The sequence below is a fragment of the Piliocolobus tephrosceles genome, chromosome 10 (genome assembly GCF_002776525.5).
Source record: "Piliocolobus tephrosceles isolate RC106 chromosome 10, ASM277652v3, whole genome shotgun sequence".
Lineage (NCBI taxonomy): Eukaryota > Metazoa > Chordata > Mammalia > Primates > Cercopithecidae > Piliocolobus > Piliocolobus tephrosceles.
The window spans coordinates 31,403,334-31,421,427 of record NC_045443.1 but is presented as its reverse complement, the minus strand read 5'-3'; the positions used below and the strand labels follow the sequence as shown (position 1 = coordinate 31,421,427).

General features: G+C 42.1%; 1 protein-coding gene and 1 non-coding gene across 3 annotated transcripts in view; one reads left to right on the top strand and one right to left on the bottom strand.

Moving 5' to 3' along the window:
* DENND5B (DENN domain containing 5B) overlaps positions 1-16,833 on the top strand; it is a 215,925-nt gene extending 199,092 nt beyond the window's left edge. For both annotated transcript variants that reach the window (XM_023208973.2, XM_023208972.2), the window contains 4 exons: positions 5,713-5,795; positions 6,014-6,140; positions 9,542-9,716; positions 11,561-16,833. In XM_023208973.2, coding sequence (XP_023064741.1) covers positions 5,713-5,795; positions 6,014-6,140; positions 9,542-9,716; positions 11,561-11,744 — 569 coding nt within the window. In that variant the 3' untranslated portion in view covers positions 11,745-16,833. The remainder of the gene's footprint in view (positions 1-5,712; positions 5,796-6,013; positions 6,141-9,541; positions 9,717-11,560) is intronic.
* LOC111533185 lies at positions 1,655-1,764 on the bottom strand. Its single transcript, XR_002728780.1, has one exon. It is a non-coding gene; the product is annotated as a U6 spliceosomal RNA (small nuclear RNA).
* Positions 16,834-18,094: the final 1,261 nt, after the last annotated feature.

The following is an 18,094-nucleotide window of genomic DNA, read 5'->3' as shown; positions in this document are numbered from 1 at the left end:
GTAGCTGGGACTACAGGCGCCCGTCACCTCGCCCGGCTAGTTTTTTGTATTTTTTAGTAGAGACGGGGTTTCACCGTGTTAGCCAGGATGGTCTCGATCTCCTGACCTCGTGATCCGCCCGTCTCGGCCTCCCAAAGTGCTGGGATTACAGGCTTGAGCCACCGCGCCCGGCCAAAATCTATTTTTTAAAAAAACCTGCATGCTCTGTTTTTATTAAGCTGTGGAAATATAAGTAAATATTTTACCTGAAACTTTTATTTTTTGAGACAAGGTTTCACTCTGTCACCCAGGCTAGAATGCAGTGGCACAGTCTCAGCTCCCTGCAGCCTCTGCCCCCTGAGTTCAAATGATCCTCCCCCACCTCAGCTTTCCAAGTAGCTGGGACTATAGGCACACATCATCACACCCGGCTAATTTTTATATTTTTTTTATAGACTGCCTTTCGCCATGTTGCCCAGGCTGGTCTTGAACTTCTGAGCTCAAGCAGTCTGCCTGCCTCAGCCTCCCAAAATGCTGGCATTGCAGGCATGTGCCACCACATCTGGCCTTGCCTGAAACTTAAAGGAGAAATAATAATAGTTATATGTTACAGTACTCCCAGATAGCCATATCTAGCCTTTTTTTTTTTTTTTTTTTTTTTTAAGGAGTCTTGCTCTGTCACCCAGGCTGCAGTGCAGTGGTGCCATCTCAGCTCTCTGCAACCCCCGCCTCCGCCTCCCAGGTTCAAACAATTCTCCTGCCTCAGCCTCCCAAGTAGCTGGGATCACAGGTGCCCGCCACCACACCTGGCTAATTTTTTATATTTTTGATAGAGACGGGGTTTCCCCATGTTGGCCAGGCTGGTCTCAATCTCTTGACCTTGAGATCCGCCCACCTTGGCCTCTGAAAGTTCTCGGATTAGAGGCGTGAGCCACTGCGCCTGCCCTGGTGTCTCTTATTCTAAGAGATTAAAATTTCCTTCTACCCCTTCTGTTCCAATTTTCTTCCTATAGTAGGGATGAAATAAAATACTATAAAGGAGTTAATTTTATGAATATTATACTATGTTCACATGCCATTTTTAGTATATAGTAAACTTCCTAATTTATACTAATGTAGGCTTTAATAGACTAAATAATGTCTCCCAAAAATGTAAAATTCTAACCTCTAGAATCTGCAAATGTTGCCTTATTTGGAAAAAGGACTTTTGCAGATGTGATAAGGATCTTGAAATAAGGAGATTGTCCTGGATCACCTACATGGACCCTAAATGCAATCATATGTATTCTTTCCCAACACTTTGGGAGGCTGAAGTGGGCAGATCACTTGAGGTCAGAAGTTTGAGGCCAACATAGCAAAACCCCGTCTCTACTAAAAAAAAAAAAAAAAAAATTAACCAGGCATGTGGTACATGCCTGTAATCCCAGCTACTCGGGAGGCTGAGGCATGAGGATTGCTTTAACCCAGGAGGTAGAGGTTGCAGTGAGCCGAGTTCATGCCACTGCATTCCAGCTTGAGTGACAGAGTGACACTCTGTCTTTTTTTGGGTTTTTTTTTGGTGCCAATTTTAAATAGTTTTATTTAAGACATTGCATTTTCCACTTACAATACAGTGTTTATAAAGTGCAATGTTATTTCCTTCTCCTGTGCATGTGTTCCATATTCAAGTATTGAGGAAAATATGGAATGCTTCACAAATTTGCTTGTTATCCTTGTGCAGGGGCCATGCTAGTAATCTTCTCTGTATTGTTACAATTTTTTAGTATGTGTGCTGCCAAAACAAGCATGACTGTCTCTTAAAAAAAAAACCCGGCCGGGCGCGGTGGCTCAAGCCTGTAATCCCAGCACTTTGGGAGGCCGAGACGGGCGGATCACGAGGTCAGGAGATCGAGACCTTCCTGGCTAACACGGTGAAACCCCGTCTCTACTAAAAATACAAAAACTAGCTGGGCAAGGTGGCGGGCGCCTGTAGTCCCAGCTACTCCGGAGGCTGAGGCAGGAGAATGGCATAAACCCGGGAGGCAGAGCTTGCAGTGAGCTGAGATCCGGCCACTGCACTCCAGTCCGGGCGACAGAGCGAGACTCCGCCTCAAAAAAAAAAAAAAAAAAAAAAAAAAAAAACCCAAGGAATGCCGGCCGGGTGCTATGGCTCACACCTGTAATCCCAGCCAGCACTTTGGGAGGCTGAGGTGGATCACCTGAGGTCAGGAGTTCGAGGCCAGCCTGACCCGTCTCTACTAAAAATACAAAAATTAGCCAGGCATGGTAGTGTGCACCTGTAATCCTAGCTACTCGGGAGGCTGAGACAGGAGAATTGCTTGAATCTGGGAGGTGGAGGTTGCAGTGAGCTGAGATCTGGCCACTGCACTACATGCACTACAGCCTGGGCAACAGAGCGAGACTCCGTCTCAAAAAAAAAAAACAAGGAATGCCAACAGCCACCAGAAGCTAAAACAGGCAAGGAAGGGATTTTCCCCTAGAATTTCAAGGGAATGCAGCCCTGCTGACACCTTGCTTTTTTTTTTCTTTTGCCCAGTGATAACTAAATTTTGACTTCTGGCCCCCAGAACTGCAATAAAATGTATTTCTGTCACTTAAGCCACAAAATTTTGTGAGTCTATTACAGCAGCCACAGAAGGCAGCCACAGAACATGAATATAGAGGCAGTATTTAGGGAAAAGTTACAGAAGTTTATCAGTGAAGGGGCTTTTTAGCTATAGATTATAATCACAAGTAGAATAACAAAGGTACCTAATAGGTTCTTAGTTTATTAACAAAGTAGTTTCCCTAGATTCTGTTAGTCTCTATCCATTTGTTAGCACATGATTGTGTATTAACCATGTGTGCAGTTTTTTGTTTTTGTTTGTTTGTTTGTTTTTTTGACTGAGTTTTGCTCTTGTTGGCGGGGTTGGAGTGCAGTGGTACAGTCTCATCTCACTGCAACCTCCGCTTCCCAGGTTCAAGCGATTCTCCTGCCTCAGCCTCCCAAGTAGCTGGGATTACGGGCATGCACTGCCATGCGAGGCTAATTTTGTATTTTGGGTAGGGATGGGGTTTCACTGTGTTGGCCAGGCTGGTCTTGAACTCCCGACCTCAGATGATCCTCCCGCCTCAGCCTGCCAGAGTGCTGTGATTGCAGGTGTGAGCCACTGCGCCCAACCAATTTAAAGCACTTATAGCAACAAATATTGATAAGAATGTGGAGTAACAGAAAGCTCATGCATTGCTAGTGGGAATACAAAATAAAAAACATCTTGGCATTTATAAAGATACATGTACACTTACTGTACTCTTGGCCCAGCAATCTCACTCCCAGATATGTACACAAGAGAAATGAATACATATATCTACACAGACTTGTATGCAGATGTTCTTAGAGCTTTATTCATAATAGCCAAAGATGGAAACAACCCCAATATCCATCAACTGGTGAAAGGATAAACAGATAGTGATATATATCTGTTTATACATCAGATCTCTATAAAAGCAATATAATAATAGAAAGCAGATCAGTGGTTGCCAGGAGTTAGTAGCTAAGGAAGGTAACTGAAAATAGCACAGGGTAACTTTCAGGAATGATAGAAATGTTCCATATCGTGATTGTGGTGGTGGTTACATGACTGTCCATTTGTCAAAGCTCATCAAAATTGGTGACTTTTAGTATATGGTGAATTGTAATTATGCTGATTTAAAATTTAAAAGTAGGTTTCAGCTCAATCAATCCAAATTATTATAACAGCTGAGTCAGTCCAATTTCATGGGGGTATTATTTGAAAGGCTTTTATCCCCCATTTTTTTTTTTTTATCATACTTTCTTTTCTCACTCTATAAGCAGAAAAGTCTGAATGACCCAAGACTCGGAAATGGATAACGGTATTTTCTCACAGTATGTTATATGTAAGATGGTATTCAGAGAACTGAAAATTTTTTTTTTTTTTTTTTTTTTTTTAAGACGGAGTCTGGCTCTGTCACCCAGGCTGGAGCGCAGTGGCTGGATCTCAGCTCACTGCAAACTCCGCCTCCCAGGTTCACGCCATTCTCCTGCCTCAGCCTCCCGAGTAGCTGGGATTACAGGCGCCTGCCACCTCGCCCAGCTAGTTTTTTGTATTTTTTAGTAGAGACGGGGTTTCACCGTGTTAGCCAGGATGGTCTCGATCTCCTGACCTCGTGATCCACCCGTCTCAGCCTCCCAAAACCCCGTCTCAGCCTCCCAAAGTGCTGGGATTACAGGCTTGAGCCACCGCGCCCGGCCTGAAAATTTTTAAAATCAGTTTTAAAATAATATTGATCAAGGCTCTTTTGGAATGGGTGACAGGTTTCAAAATAGACTTGATGTCTAAAAGAAGAAATAGAGAAAGGTAAAGGTTAAAAAAGAAAAAGCGGGCCGGGCGCGGTGGCTCAAGCCTGTAATCCCAGCACTTTGGGAGGCCGAGACGGGCGGATCACGAGGTCCGGAGATCGAGACCATCCTGGCTAACACAGTGAAACCCCGTCTCTACTAAAAAAATACAAAAAACTAGTTGGGCGAGGTGGCGGGCGCCTGTAGTCCCAGCTACTCGGGAGGCTGAGGCAGGAGAATGGCGTAAACCTGGGAGGCGGAGCTTGCAGTGAGCTGAGATCCGGCCACTGTACTCCAGTCTGGGCGACAGAGCCAGACTCCGTCTCAAAAAAAAAAAAAAGGAAGAAAAGAAAAAGCTACTGGGTAAAGAAACTACTAAGAATAAGAGGCCGTGGTATCAGTACTTCAGTTATAGGAGGTTTTCATTTTAACAATTTTTATGCATTAGTGTAGAAAAAACCTTGAATTTCACTGAAAGAAATGTTTATGCAAGAAATCCTTCAGCAGTATGAATTCAGAGATTCTTAAACATGAGGATGTATGGGTTTTCCTTTATAGTGTGATAAGTAAATTAGAACTACAAGAAAATCCAAACTATATACCTTTTCTCTTGTTACCTACTTCTGAAATGTTTACCACCTTTTTTAAAAAACAAACCATTCCTTAGATTTGGTGGACAAAAGTGATTTAGGTCCCATTCAAGCAGCCCACCAACCTATCCCCCAGGAAAGTAGCCTAGAAGAGCAAGTACTGGCTGGCAGAAGGAAGCAGTGCTGAGACAGATTGACTAGCCAGGAAGGGAGGGAGTTCTGGGCTTCAGGCCTGGATGCCACAGGGTACCTGGCATTTTCCCCTTATTTTAAACACAACAGCAAATCTTCAGACTCCAGGTTAGCTATCCAGAGCGCCTCAAGCCTTAGTCTCTGCCCACTAACAGGCTCATAGGTACGTAGCATAAGGGAACATTTGAGGAGTGATGCTGGGACTTCCCAGCCTTGCTTCTCATATTTAGGGGCTTGCTTGCATTTTGTGACAGGCACCATGCTAAGTTGTTTACTCCTATAACCTACCAGTTTTCCCAATGAGGTGTGTATTTTCCCTATTTTCAGTTGAGGAAACTGAAAACTCAGAGGAAGTTAGACACTAGGCTAGGGTTATAGATTGCAGATGGTAATGCTGGGATTTGAATCTAGGGATCTCTTGGATTATTTTCCATTTTGCCAGGATGCCTCCCACTTGGCCAAACTGGCCAGAGGCAAGTTCTATAGAGCCCCTGGCAAAGCCAGCCTGCTCTGGTGACGTACTTCCTGCCTAGGTGGACACAGTCGATGTCCCATAGTACTTTGGTTTATTTATCTCCCATGAGAATGCAGCCACTGTTTATTATTTTACAGAACCCAATGCTGGGCAGATCCAAGAAGGAATTGGAGAAGCTGTGAATAATATTGTGAAACATTTTCATAAACCTGAAAAAGAGGTATTTATGGGCTATAAAACTTAGTATAGTGGGACTTTTAAACATGCTTTTATATGTGATACACGAGGCAATATGGGGTGCTTAAATTTTCATTTGTAAGCTTTCTGGTAGCTGTAAAAATATGCTTCATATAGCTGCATTCAGCACTTGCTTCTCTAGTGTTTTTCTTAGACGTAGATGCAGGAGATTTTTCTTTGACATTGTGTTATGCCCCACAGAGGGGAAGCCTCACTGTGTTGCTGTGTGGAGAAAATGGCCTGGTTGCAGCCCTTGAGCAGGTTTTCCACCATGGGTTCAAATCTGCCCGCATCTTTCACAAGAATGTCTTCATCTGGGACTTCATAGGTAAATAAAGCAGATGTGTATACTTTAAGGTCACTGAAGTGTTTCTTAGGGACTCACAGACCCAGGAATCTGAGTGAATAAGGGTTAGTGATAAGGGTGTATATATATTTTTTTCTTTTTTTGAGACAGAGTCTTACTCTGTTGCCCAAGCTGGAGTGCAGTGGCACAATCTTGGCTCACTGCAACCCTCCTTCTCCTGGCTTCAAATGATTCTCCTGCTTCAGCCTCCCAAGCAGCTGGGACTACAGGTGTGCACCACCATGCCCAACTAATTTTCGTATTTTTACTAGAGAAGGGGTTTTACCATATTGGCCAGGCTGGTCTTGAACTCCTGACCTCATGATCCACCCGCCTCAGCCTCCCAAAGTGCTGGGATTATAGGAATGAGCCACCGTGCCCAGCAAGGGTATATATATATTTTTAAATAAATATTAAATTAGCTGAGTGTGCTAGCAAACACCTGTGGTTCCAGCTACCTGAGAAGCTGAGGCAGCAGCATTACTTGAGCCCAGGAGCCCAGGAGGTGAAGGCTACAGTCAGCCATGATCAAGCCACTGCACTCCAGCCTGGGCAACAGTGTGAGACCCTGTCTCAAAAAGTATATATAATAATAATAAATATCAAGTACTGTCTTTGTTTTTCATTCACTCAACAAATTATAATATGTACAATATTCCAAATATTATTTGAGTTGCTCAAGATATACATTAATAAACAAAACAGAAATCCCTATGGTTGACAAACTTATACTCAGGTCAGTGTGGGAAGCAAACAATACACAAAAACATAACAAATAATGTAATTCATATGGTATGTCAGAAATGTGACCATTGATCTGGAAAGAAATAGAGCAGTATAAAAGGAAATAAAAGTGGGGAGTGGTCTTTTAAACGGGTGGTTTTAGACTGTGCTGAATGTCAAGGTACATTGGAGCATAGACTTCATGTAGGTGAGGAAGTAAGCCATGTAGGTATCTGGGAAGACGGACTCCAGGTTGACAGCACTACCAGTGCTAAGCCCCAAGGCGGAAGTGTTTCCATGGAACTCCAAGACCAGTGTGACTGGAGCACAGCAAGAGAGAGAGAGAGTAGGAGACTCGGGGAGGTGGTGTTTAGTGCCAGTGCCAGATTATGTAGGGCCTTCTAGGTGATTGGAATGACCTCAGCCTTTATCCTGAATGAAATTGGAAGCTGTTGGAAGGCTTTGAGCTAAGGAGTGACATGATAGAACTTTCTTGTTTGTTTGAGATGGAGTTTCACTCTGCTGCCCAGGCTGGAGTGCAGTGGCCCCATCTCAGCTCACTGCAACCTCTGCCTCCTGGGTTCAAGCAATTCTCCTGCCTCAGTCACTGAGTAGCTGGGATTACAGGTGCCTGCCACCACACCCCTAATTTTTGTATTTTTAGTAGAGACGGGGTTTTGCCATTTTGGCCACACTGGTCCCAAATTCTGTTCTCAAGTGATCCACCCAGGTCGGCCTCCCAAGGTGCTGGGGTTACAGGTGTGAGCCACTGCGCCTGGCCAGTTTTTGTAAAAGGATTCCTCTAGCTCTGTGTTGTCCAGTATAGTAACCATTAGCCACACATAGCCGTTTAAATTTTAAATCTATTTAATTTTTTTGTTTGTTTTAGACAGAGTCTCACTCTGTTGCCCAGGCTGGAGTGCAATGGTGTGATCTTGGCTCACCGCAACCCCTGCCTCCTGCTTTCAAGCAATTCTCCTGCCTCAGCCCAAGTAGCTGGGATTACAGGTGCCTGCCACCACGCCCAGCTAATTTTTTGTATTTTTAGTAGAGACGGGGTTTCACCGTGCTGGCTAGGCTGGTCTCGAACTCCTGACCTCAGGTGATATGCCCACCTTGGCCTCCCAAAGTGCTGGGATTACAGGCGTGAGCCACCACACCTGGCCAAATCTATTTAATTTAAATCAAATGTAAATTTCATTTTCTTAATAACACTGGCCACATTTCAAGTGCTTAGTAGCCACACCTGGCTACCAAATTGGACCTTGTAGATGGAGAGCATTTTCATAATCACAGAAAGCTCTTTTGGAGTGTTTCTGCTCTAGCTTGCTAAACTTTGTGATCTTTCTTTTGGTATGCAACTCTTCCAGAATTCAGTTTCTTTAAATGGGCAATTAATCATTTTGTGTTTTCTGTTTTTTTTTTTTTTTTTTTTTTTTTAAAGACAGAGTCTCCCTCTGTCGCCCAGGCTGGAGTGCAGTGGCCGGATCTCAGCTCACTGCAAGCTCCGCCTCCCGGGTTTACGCCATTCTCCTGCCTCAGCCTCCCGAGTAGCTGGGACTACAGGCGCCCGCCACCTCGCCCGGCTAGTTTTTTGTATTTTTTTAGTAGAGATGGGGTTTCACCAGGTTAGCCAGGATGGTCTTGATCTCCTAACCTCGTGATCCGCCCGTCTTGGCCTCCCAAAGTGCTGGGATTACAGGCTTGAGCCACCGCACCCGGCCCATTTTGTGTTTTCTAAATAAGGCCTAGATGAAGTAGTTTATTTCCTCTAACTTAGAATAGACAAAAAAAAAAAGGAAAGTTGATAGAAATAGGCCCACAGGAGTGGTTTTTTTCTTCTGGAATGCCTAGAATCTTATTGCTTCTGCTTCTCGTGTATATACATATGTCTGTCTTTGTCAGATACTTATTCAGGTACATTTCAAGGGTCTTGTTGCAAAGTGTTAGCAAGTCATTCTATAAGTAGAACACAGAGGGTATTCTTTCAGTGGCTACCACGTCATTGCTGGTTACTCCTAGAAGGTTCCAGTCTTCACAGAAGATGCTATTTTTCTTTTCTTTTTTGCCAGTTTCTGTTTCATGAAGGTATTTTAAAAGGAGTAAACTTTATAGTCTTCTGGAATGCAGTCTAGATTAGAAAATAAATTCCTGGCTGGGCGCGGTGGCTCAAGCCTGTAATCCCAGCACTTTGGGAGGCCAAGACGGGCGGATCATGAGGTCAGGAGATCGAGACCATCCTGGCTAACCCGATGAAACCCCCGTCTCTACTAAAAAATACAAAAAACTAGCCAGGCAAGGTGACGGGCGCCTGTAGTCCCGGCTACCTGGGAGGCTGAGGTAGGAGAATGGCGTAAACCCGGGAGGCGGAGCTTGCAGTGAGCTGAGATCAGACCACTGCACTCCAGCCTTGGCGACAGAGCGAGATTCTGTCTCAAAAAAAAAAAAAAGAAAAAAAAGAAAAGAAATTCCTGGGAACGTATTTATTGTTCTACCATGAAACATGGACCCCTGAAATCAATGATAAAGTAATGATATTGGCTTCAGGACTGACTGTATGCAAAGCATCATTAGTGTTTCCATAATAAATTAAGTGATGAATCTTTCTATATATGAAGTGTTGACATATATTGTGATGTAATTCTGACTTTTTTCCTCAGAGAAAGTGGTTGCTTATTTTGAAACAACTGACCAGATTCTAGATAATGAAGATGATGTCCTTATTCAGAAATCATCCTGTAAAACTTTCTGCCACTATGTAAATGCTATTAATACTGCACCCAGGAACATTGGGAAGGACGGCAAATTCCAGATTTTAGTTTGCCTTGGAACAAGGTACAAAACCAGTGTTTTATTTTCCTATCTTTGTTACACGTTGAACTGTTACATGTTGAACTAAAGTCCAGGAAAGGTTACACCAGATCATACCCCTTCCAGAGCTCTCCTTTGGGTTTCTTTCTTTCCTTTTACTTTTTCTTTTGAGACAGAGTCTCACTCCATCGCCCAGGCTGGAGTGCCGTGGCATAATCTTGGCTCACTGCAACCTCTGCCTCCTCCCTCGAGTTTAATTCACCACTACCACTACATGAGGTAGCAAACGATTTTCTCATTTTAAAGATAAGAAAGTAGAAAATAGATGAGGCACACATAAGTTAGCAGACTTTCCCAAGGACACACAGAAAAATGGGACAGAGCCAAGTTCACACCCTGTCCCACTGCAGAGCCCAAGGTCTGCACCATGGCTCTATACTGGCTCCACAGATAGATAGGTAATAGAGAGGTTGCTAGATAATGAGACACATACACCGTACATATTTGCTATGTAAACCTTATATAGTGTATATACCACTATATTTACATTTAATAACATTATGGGATTCTTGCTATATGTCATCATCTCTCTAAGACGATTTCCTATCCCTTTATTTTTTGAAAGTAACACATAGGAGCGATACAATCCATTACTTTTAAAACAATCCATTACTTTTAAAACCGAAACATAGAGACCTTTAGATTTCTTTTTTTAAGTTACCCATGTAGTATTTGTTTTTTCCTGGACCTTAAGAGCCCCAACCTGAGACTGAAGATGGCCTGGTTGGGGATGCTTAATAAGGATGTCTTAGGAACTTAGCAATGGGTTACTAATGTCAGGTTTGATCAGGAAAAATTGAAGATGTGAGTTTTTATCCTCCTGAAACAGCTGGTTTACAGAACTAAGTTCTGTATTTCTTCTTCATAAAAGGAGCCCAGTTTTAGCTGTGCTTTTAAAATTTCTTTTGAGCATGATCTTTATCTCCTTTTATCTCTATACTCTCCTGATTTATTAGACCAATGCAAACTCTCATCTGGTTTATAAAATCTACTTAATGTTTTTCTGCTTTGATTTTGTTCCTCACCCTGTTACGTTGTATAAGTTAAAAAAAATAAAAAGCAAATCCCTACAGTTTAGTGTAGTCTTTCTTCCAAAAGGTTGGTATACTGTGGCATGCCTTGCCACAGAGTAACACTCCTATTAAATAAAAAAAAAAAAAAAAGACATAGAAAATGACATTCTGCCTCTTTCTAAAGGTGGTAAAATCAGAATAGAGAATGTCTTTAATGTGCATAGACTCTCTAATATAATTAAATTGGGTTTAAAATAATGGGTTTTCCCTTTAGCTTTACACTGTCTCGTCACTGTTTTTTTTTTTTTTTTTTTGAGACGGAGTCTCCCTCTGTCGCCTGGGCTGGAGTGCAGTGGCCCCGATCTCAGCTCACTGCAAGCTCCGCCTCCCGGGTTTACGCCATTCTCCTGCCTCAGCCTCCCGAGTAGCTGGGACTACAGGCGCCCGCCACCTCGCCCGGCTAGTTTTTTGTATTTTTTTTTGGCAGAGACGGGGTTTCACCATGTTAGCCAGGATGGTCTCGATCTCCTGACCTCGTGATCCGCCCGCCTTGGCCTCCCAAAGTGCTGGGATTACAGGCTTGAGCCACCGCGCCCGGCCCCCGTCACTGTTTTTTTTTTTTTCCCAGAAAATATTCAATTTCTTGGCTTTGATTTCCTCTCTCCTGACCTCTTAGCTTAGATAGATTTTGTACCATCAAGCCCCACACCTACCCATTCACACAGGCTCCACTGTGTGCCTTGTTCTGCAGCGAGGCCAGCAGTGCTTAGGAATTGTTTCTGTTTGGATCTGTAGGGATCGCCTGCTCCCACAGTGGATTCCATTGTTAGCTGAGTGTCCTGCCATCACTCGAATGTATGAAGAGAGCGCTCTCCTGCGAGACCGCATGACTGTCAACTCCCTTATCCGAATTCTGCAGACCATTCAGGACTTCACCATAGTCCTAGAAGGATCACTCATCAAAGGAGTGGACGTTTAACCCAACTGTCTAGAAACTCTCAGTCCAAACCTTGCTCCTTCCCCAACTAGGGGACCGATTTGGACTTGTCTGACAGTAGTGAGTCGCTGCAGGGGCAGCCCAACATATGCCTCATTTGGAACAATCCTCACTCTACAGACAAGGCAAAATGTTGTATTGTAGTTCATTTGAACCTGGAATTTAGTATAAAATAGAGTATTTTCATGTGTTAGATGTGTGTAAATATGCTATCTTCTTTAAGAAATTATATTACTCGAATAAGATGCTTTTCTTAGATTGAATATTCCTGTGACTTAAAATAAGTAGCTTAAAAATGTTGGGGGTTGGGGAGGAAGAGTGGTGCTAGCCAGGAAGAAGCCAGTAAAGATGTAAATACAGTGCAACCCAGTCGGGCTTTTTTTTTTCTCCAGGTATCACAAAGAAACCCAGAATGCATTGTTACGTAGTAGCCATCCATCTTGGAGTCTGATCCTTTGTATTGTGAATGCACACAGCTTTACCTACTGTACCGGTAGTCTGCACTTGTATCTTTTAAGTTACAAACTGTTTTATATATTCGAATCGTTAGTCACTTCTCCAGTCTTTTGGAAAAAAATTTCAGTCGCACAAGATGATATAATTGGAGTATTTTAAACACTAGACCCCAGGAGCTTGGCTGAACTGGAAAGAGAACATACAAAGCCCTGAGAAGTGTGTTCAATTGTGGGATTATAACTTCTTTACACTTTGGAAAGATTAGCCTAGACTAACTTCATTCTTGGCATTTTTATTCTTGTTAGTTGAGGTACGTTGGGGAGATGTGAATTTCAGTGTTAGATTCATAGTCAGAAGAATTGCAAACAGCAATTTGATTCTGTACCTTTAGTGTGGCCATCTAAACTCTGCAGTGGTCTACCTCTTAAGGATAACCACGAGCTCTGTCTTTGTTAGGGCCTAATCACCCATCTCTCCAGGGCCCATCCCCCCTCGGGAAATGGAAGGAATGTCTGAGGAGGAGGAGGGTTCTGTGTGGCTTGGAATGTTTTTGTGAAAGCATTTGTTGACCATGATAATGCAAATAACAGAAGGAGAGAGAGAATGAACCCTTTCTGGGTGTTTCAGGGCAAGCTTTACATTCCTTTGTAGGAAAGGGAGTAATAATGTAAAACAACTGACCCAGAGAAGCTAAAAGCCACTGGCAGCACAGGCTGATAAAATGGAAGCAAAACAAGAGGTGGCAACAATTTTGAAGGACCAAAAGTTGTGAGTAACTTTCCAGTTTGATAGTTTATAAAGAAGTTAAGTAAATGTAGTATTGGCTAGTTACTCTTAAGTCCTCATCTTCTGGTAGGTCCTGTAACGCTAATTAGGCATTTGTACATTTTTAGCAGCAAAATTGCCTCAGCAGAGCTCCTAGTTTTATTCCCAGTTGTGGCTGAAAAGCAAAGCCATGGTGTCAGTATCCTTGTGCAATCTGAGGGTGCTGGGCTTTGACCAACTGTATTGTTAACCTTATTTCCTGGAGGAAGAAACTAGTGAAACAAGTGCCTAATTCCCTTTATCAAACACTGTATTCAGCCAAGGACAGCCTCTTTTAACATTGACTTCATGCTTGAGGAAAAGGAGAGTTGACAGCTGTATTTAAAAACCCATGGAAATGGTTTAAGAAGATGGTTCTGGGTAGACCAGAAATTTGTTTGCCTGAAGCTAAAGTGTGTCTACAATGGTACAGCTCTTCCAGGGACCTGGAAAGTCTATTGTGGGAGATATCCAGAACCTGTTTTACACTGGGCTCCTACTGTGTTTAGTGATCAGAAACTATAGAGGGGTCCAACCCAGGATTTCATGCTTGTATCTTCATAAGGCCATGCTCCTGACAGGTCTAGGCAACCAGGGGGATGACTTAGGTTAGTGTGCTAGGATTGACGCACCTCGTCCAACCGTCTTACTCTGTAGATGGGAACACTTAAGGAATAGCGAGATTAAATCTTACACTTACCCCACAGCTGGTCACTGACAACACAAGCTCTAGAATTCATGTTTGTTTGTTTGTTTGTTTGATTTCACCAGGCGGCATGAGACTGACCTTCTGGCATTCTTACTAGTAGTCTTTCTATTAAACTATTGGATCTTTATTCATCCACCTATACAAGGAGGAAATAAGGATGAATATTCATTTAATAGAATTAATATTCATATGAACACATTGCTCTCAGATTGTTGGGAATTAACATCTTGTAAAAACTGGGAGCAGTCCAGGTGCAGTGGCTAATGCCTGTAATCCCAGCAATTTGGGAGGCTGAGGCGGGTGGATCATCTGAGGTCAGTCAGGAGTTTGAGAACAGACTGGCCAACATGGTGAAACTCCGTCTCTACTAAAAAAAAAAAAAAAAAATAGACAAAAATTATCCAGGGGGTGGTGGCAGGGTCTGTAATTCCAGCAACTCAGGAGGCTGAAGCAGGAGAACTGCTTAAACGCAGGAGGTGTGGAGGTTGCAGTGAGCCGAGATTGTGCCAGTGCACTCCAGCCTGGGTGACAAGAGTGAGACTCCGTCTCAAAAAAAAAAAACTGAGAGCAAAGTTGGATTTGGGGCCCATGAATAAAACCACTACTTTAAAAAGTAATACCCCCAAAAAAGTTACACCTAAAGTTTCATCTTCATGCCTTTGTGTAATATGACTGTAATAGTGAAATGATTTTAATAAAACACATCAGAACTGACACATCTCTTGGATGATGGGTCCTTTAGTCACCTTGTGAGCCCATGTACTTATTCCATTGATACAGCCCATGCTATAAACGTGTGGGGCCCTCCTTGTGTGAGCTGCTTGAATGGCTGGTACCCCCATTCTTTTGAATATTCCCTATGGTGGTCAATCCTGGCCTTTAAGAATAAATTTAAATACTTGTAAATAGTCCTTAGGATCCAAGTTTGATCAATAAAAAGGATGCTTAGGCTGAGTTTGGGGTCACATTAGAAGTGCAACTATAAAGAAATAAGACATGTTGGGCACGGCAGTACACACCTGTAGTCCCAGCTGCTTGGGAAGCCAAGGCAGGAGGATCACTTAAATCTAGAAGTTTGAGTCCAACCTGGGTAACATGGAAATCCCATCTCAAAAAAACAGAACAAAGGACTTAGTTTTTATGTGGCTCATAACTGTCTCTAAGTTATACCAAAAGTTTGAGTACAACTGTAGTAGCAGAATGCTTAGAATAAATGCTTGACTTTTAAGCTGACTTTTGGAAGGACCATACCCACATAGAGGCATCTTTTCTGCTGTGGTAATTTTTTAAATTAATATATTGCTTTAGGATCACGTCTCAAAGTTAAATTTAAAAAAATCAACATTTAGTTTGTTTTTTTTTTTCCTGCAAATAAATTAAATGCCTGGGACCATAATGATTATTTTTGCATAGTAATAGCTGGTGAAGAAGTTGTTTTAAAATTAAATTGCCAAAAGTATTACCTCTTGAAATATTTATTTTCCCAATGTTTTTCATATGTCCTGAAACCCCTAATCTCGACCTTTATGACACAGTGGCATTACACTGATGTTGGAAGTATGTGTGAGATCTGTGCCCTGGTCGGGAGTCATATGCCTTAAAAATGACTGCGAGTCAGTGTGAAGTAGTATAAAGTGGAGTCCTAAGTGCGAAAAAGCAGGCTACTGAGGACAAAAGCCTCCCAACCCTCCCTGCCCTGTTTTCCACTGGGAATGAGAATTTGATATGAGGAACTTAAACCTTGAAGAAGTGTGGATTTCCCTCTGAAATTTAAATGTTTCACACATTTTTGTACCTTTTGTAACCCTGTGGTATTTACTTTCACATGGCTTTTTAAAAAATTATTTTAATGAACTTCTATCACACTATATGAATGATATGGGGGAAATACTGAATTGCTCATATTTCCTTTTTTGGCAATAAAGCACTGTTATATGTTCATGTAAGTGAAAAAGAGAGGTTCAAGACTATACGACAACTTATGTGTAGTATACGTTGACATCCCTAAGGTATTTTGAAACATGAGGTGACAGACAAGGACCTCAAATTTCCAGGGAAATATTTATTTCACAACATTAGGAGTGTGGATCTTCATAATGAAATACCTTCTTTCTGCTAAAAATTATGATTTTTTCATTTAGGGAACTGAATATTTTCTGTGAGGTTTACAGAAACTAGTCTATCCTTTTCACTATGTTGAAAAGACAATCTAAACTTTAGCTATTTATATTTCAGTATTAACACACCTTCACTGATTGAGAGTCTTGAGCCCTTCTCTACTTTTATAGTGAATCCTATTTCCAAGTCATCCATGTCTTTTGAAATCTGTTTCTTATATAAGTATTTATTACTTTAATGTTTAGCATAAATAGGAGACAGAAAAGGATAATAAACTACTAGGTCCTTTATTCCTATTAAAATAAACTTACAAATCCCTTGAATCAGCTGAATTCTAAGGTTTTTGAAGCGGTTGCTGATGTAGTGTGATCAAAAGAATCTAAGGAGAACCTCATCTCCAAAATCTGATTAGAGTTGTTCACCCTCTCAAGGACAAGATAAAGATTGGCTTCAGAGATACATCACATCAAGATAAAGGGAAGAAAAAAACCTCAAATAAAACTTTTCCTCATTCGAAGGGATCCAGGGTATCCTTGGATTATGTAGGAGAGAATCATGCTTGTTCTAATTTACCTGAATGTACTTGTGTGTGAATCCAATCTTGATTCTAAACACCAAGTCTTGTCAACAATAGAGAAGTATAGTAAGGAGTTCCTGTTGTCAATCAAACGAGGGTGTGAAACATTTAGAATGCTCTGTGTTACACTTGAACCATGTATAAATGTACCCTGTGTATCTTTTTTTTTAAATTAGCATTTCTGAATTTAAATTATATTGTTTTTCTTTGTATTGTTAACAAAATGCATCAGAACTGGATTTTTTTCTCATCTGAACATAATATAAAATTTAAAAGAGTATTGTGATATTAAGCACTTTAACATACATATCAGACAAACTGACGTGGGTTTTTCAGGTTTGGGAGTACATTTAAATATGACTTTTCATGCTTTGTTCTTTACAAATAAAACTGTGGGATTGATACTTTGTTTTGCTTCATTGTTGTAGAATCTTGATAGTGTTTCATAGGATAAGAGATTCCAGAAAGCAGGGATATCAAACCGAAACCATTATGTAGAAAAATAGAGCCTTCTGAGTAAGGGGTGAAAATTTGAACCCTACCTCACACCATACAGAAAAATCAGTTCTTGGTGGCTTAACAACCTAAATGTGAAAGATGGAACATAATTTTTAGGAGACAATATGAAATGTACTTTTTTTTTTTTTTTTTTTTTTTGAGACGGAGTCTTGCTCTGTCGCCCGTGCTGGAGTGCAGTGGCCTGATCTCAGCTCACTGCAAGCTCCGCCTCCCGGGTTTACGCCATTCTCCTGCCTCAGCCTCCCGAGTAGCTGGGACCACAGGCGCCCGCCACCACGCCCGGCTAGTTTTTTGTATTTTTAGTAGAGACGGGGTTTCAGCGTGTTAGCCAGGATGGTCTCGATCTCCTGACCTCGTGATCTGCCCGTCTCGGCCTCCCAAAGTGCTGGGATTACAGGCTTGAGCCACCGCGCCCGGCCGAAATGTACTTTTTAACTTGGGAAAGGGAAGTTTTCTTAAGTAAGACATTTAAATTATAAAGGATAAGTGTGATAAATTTGACTATGTTCACAGGTGCTTTGCTGTAAAAAAAAAAAACTGACTATATAAAAATTAAGAATTTCTGGTCATTGGGAGGCTGAGGCAGGAGAATGGCATAAACCCAGGAGGCAGAGCTTGCAGTGAGCTGAGATCCGGCCACTGCACTCCAGCCTGGGTGACAGAGCGAGACTCCGTCTCAAAAAAAAAAGAATTTCTGGTCATCAAAATATAGCATTAAAAGGAGAAGGCCTGTAATCCCAGCATTTTGGGAGGCCAAGGCGGGTGGATCACCTGAGGTCAGGAGTTCAAGACTAGCCTGGCCAACATGGTGAAACCCTGTCTCTACTAAAAATATAAAAATTAGCCAGGCATGGTGGTAGTCGCCTGTAATCCCAGCTACTTGGGAGGCTGAGGCAGGAGAATCGCTTGAACCTGGGAGGCAGAGTTTGCAGTGAGCTGAGATCACGCCATGGCACTCCAGTCGGGGGGAACAGGAGTCAGACTTAATCTCAAAACAAACAAACAAAAAACTGTGAAATTCTTTTTTTTTTTTTTTTTTTTTTTTGAGATGGAGTCTCACTCTTTCACCAGGCTGGAGTGCAGTGGCACAATCTTGGCTCACTGCAACTCAAAAGAAAAAAAAGAAAACAAGTTTGTAGGAGGAGCATC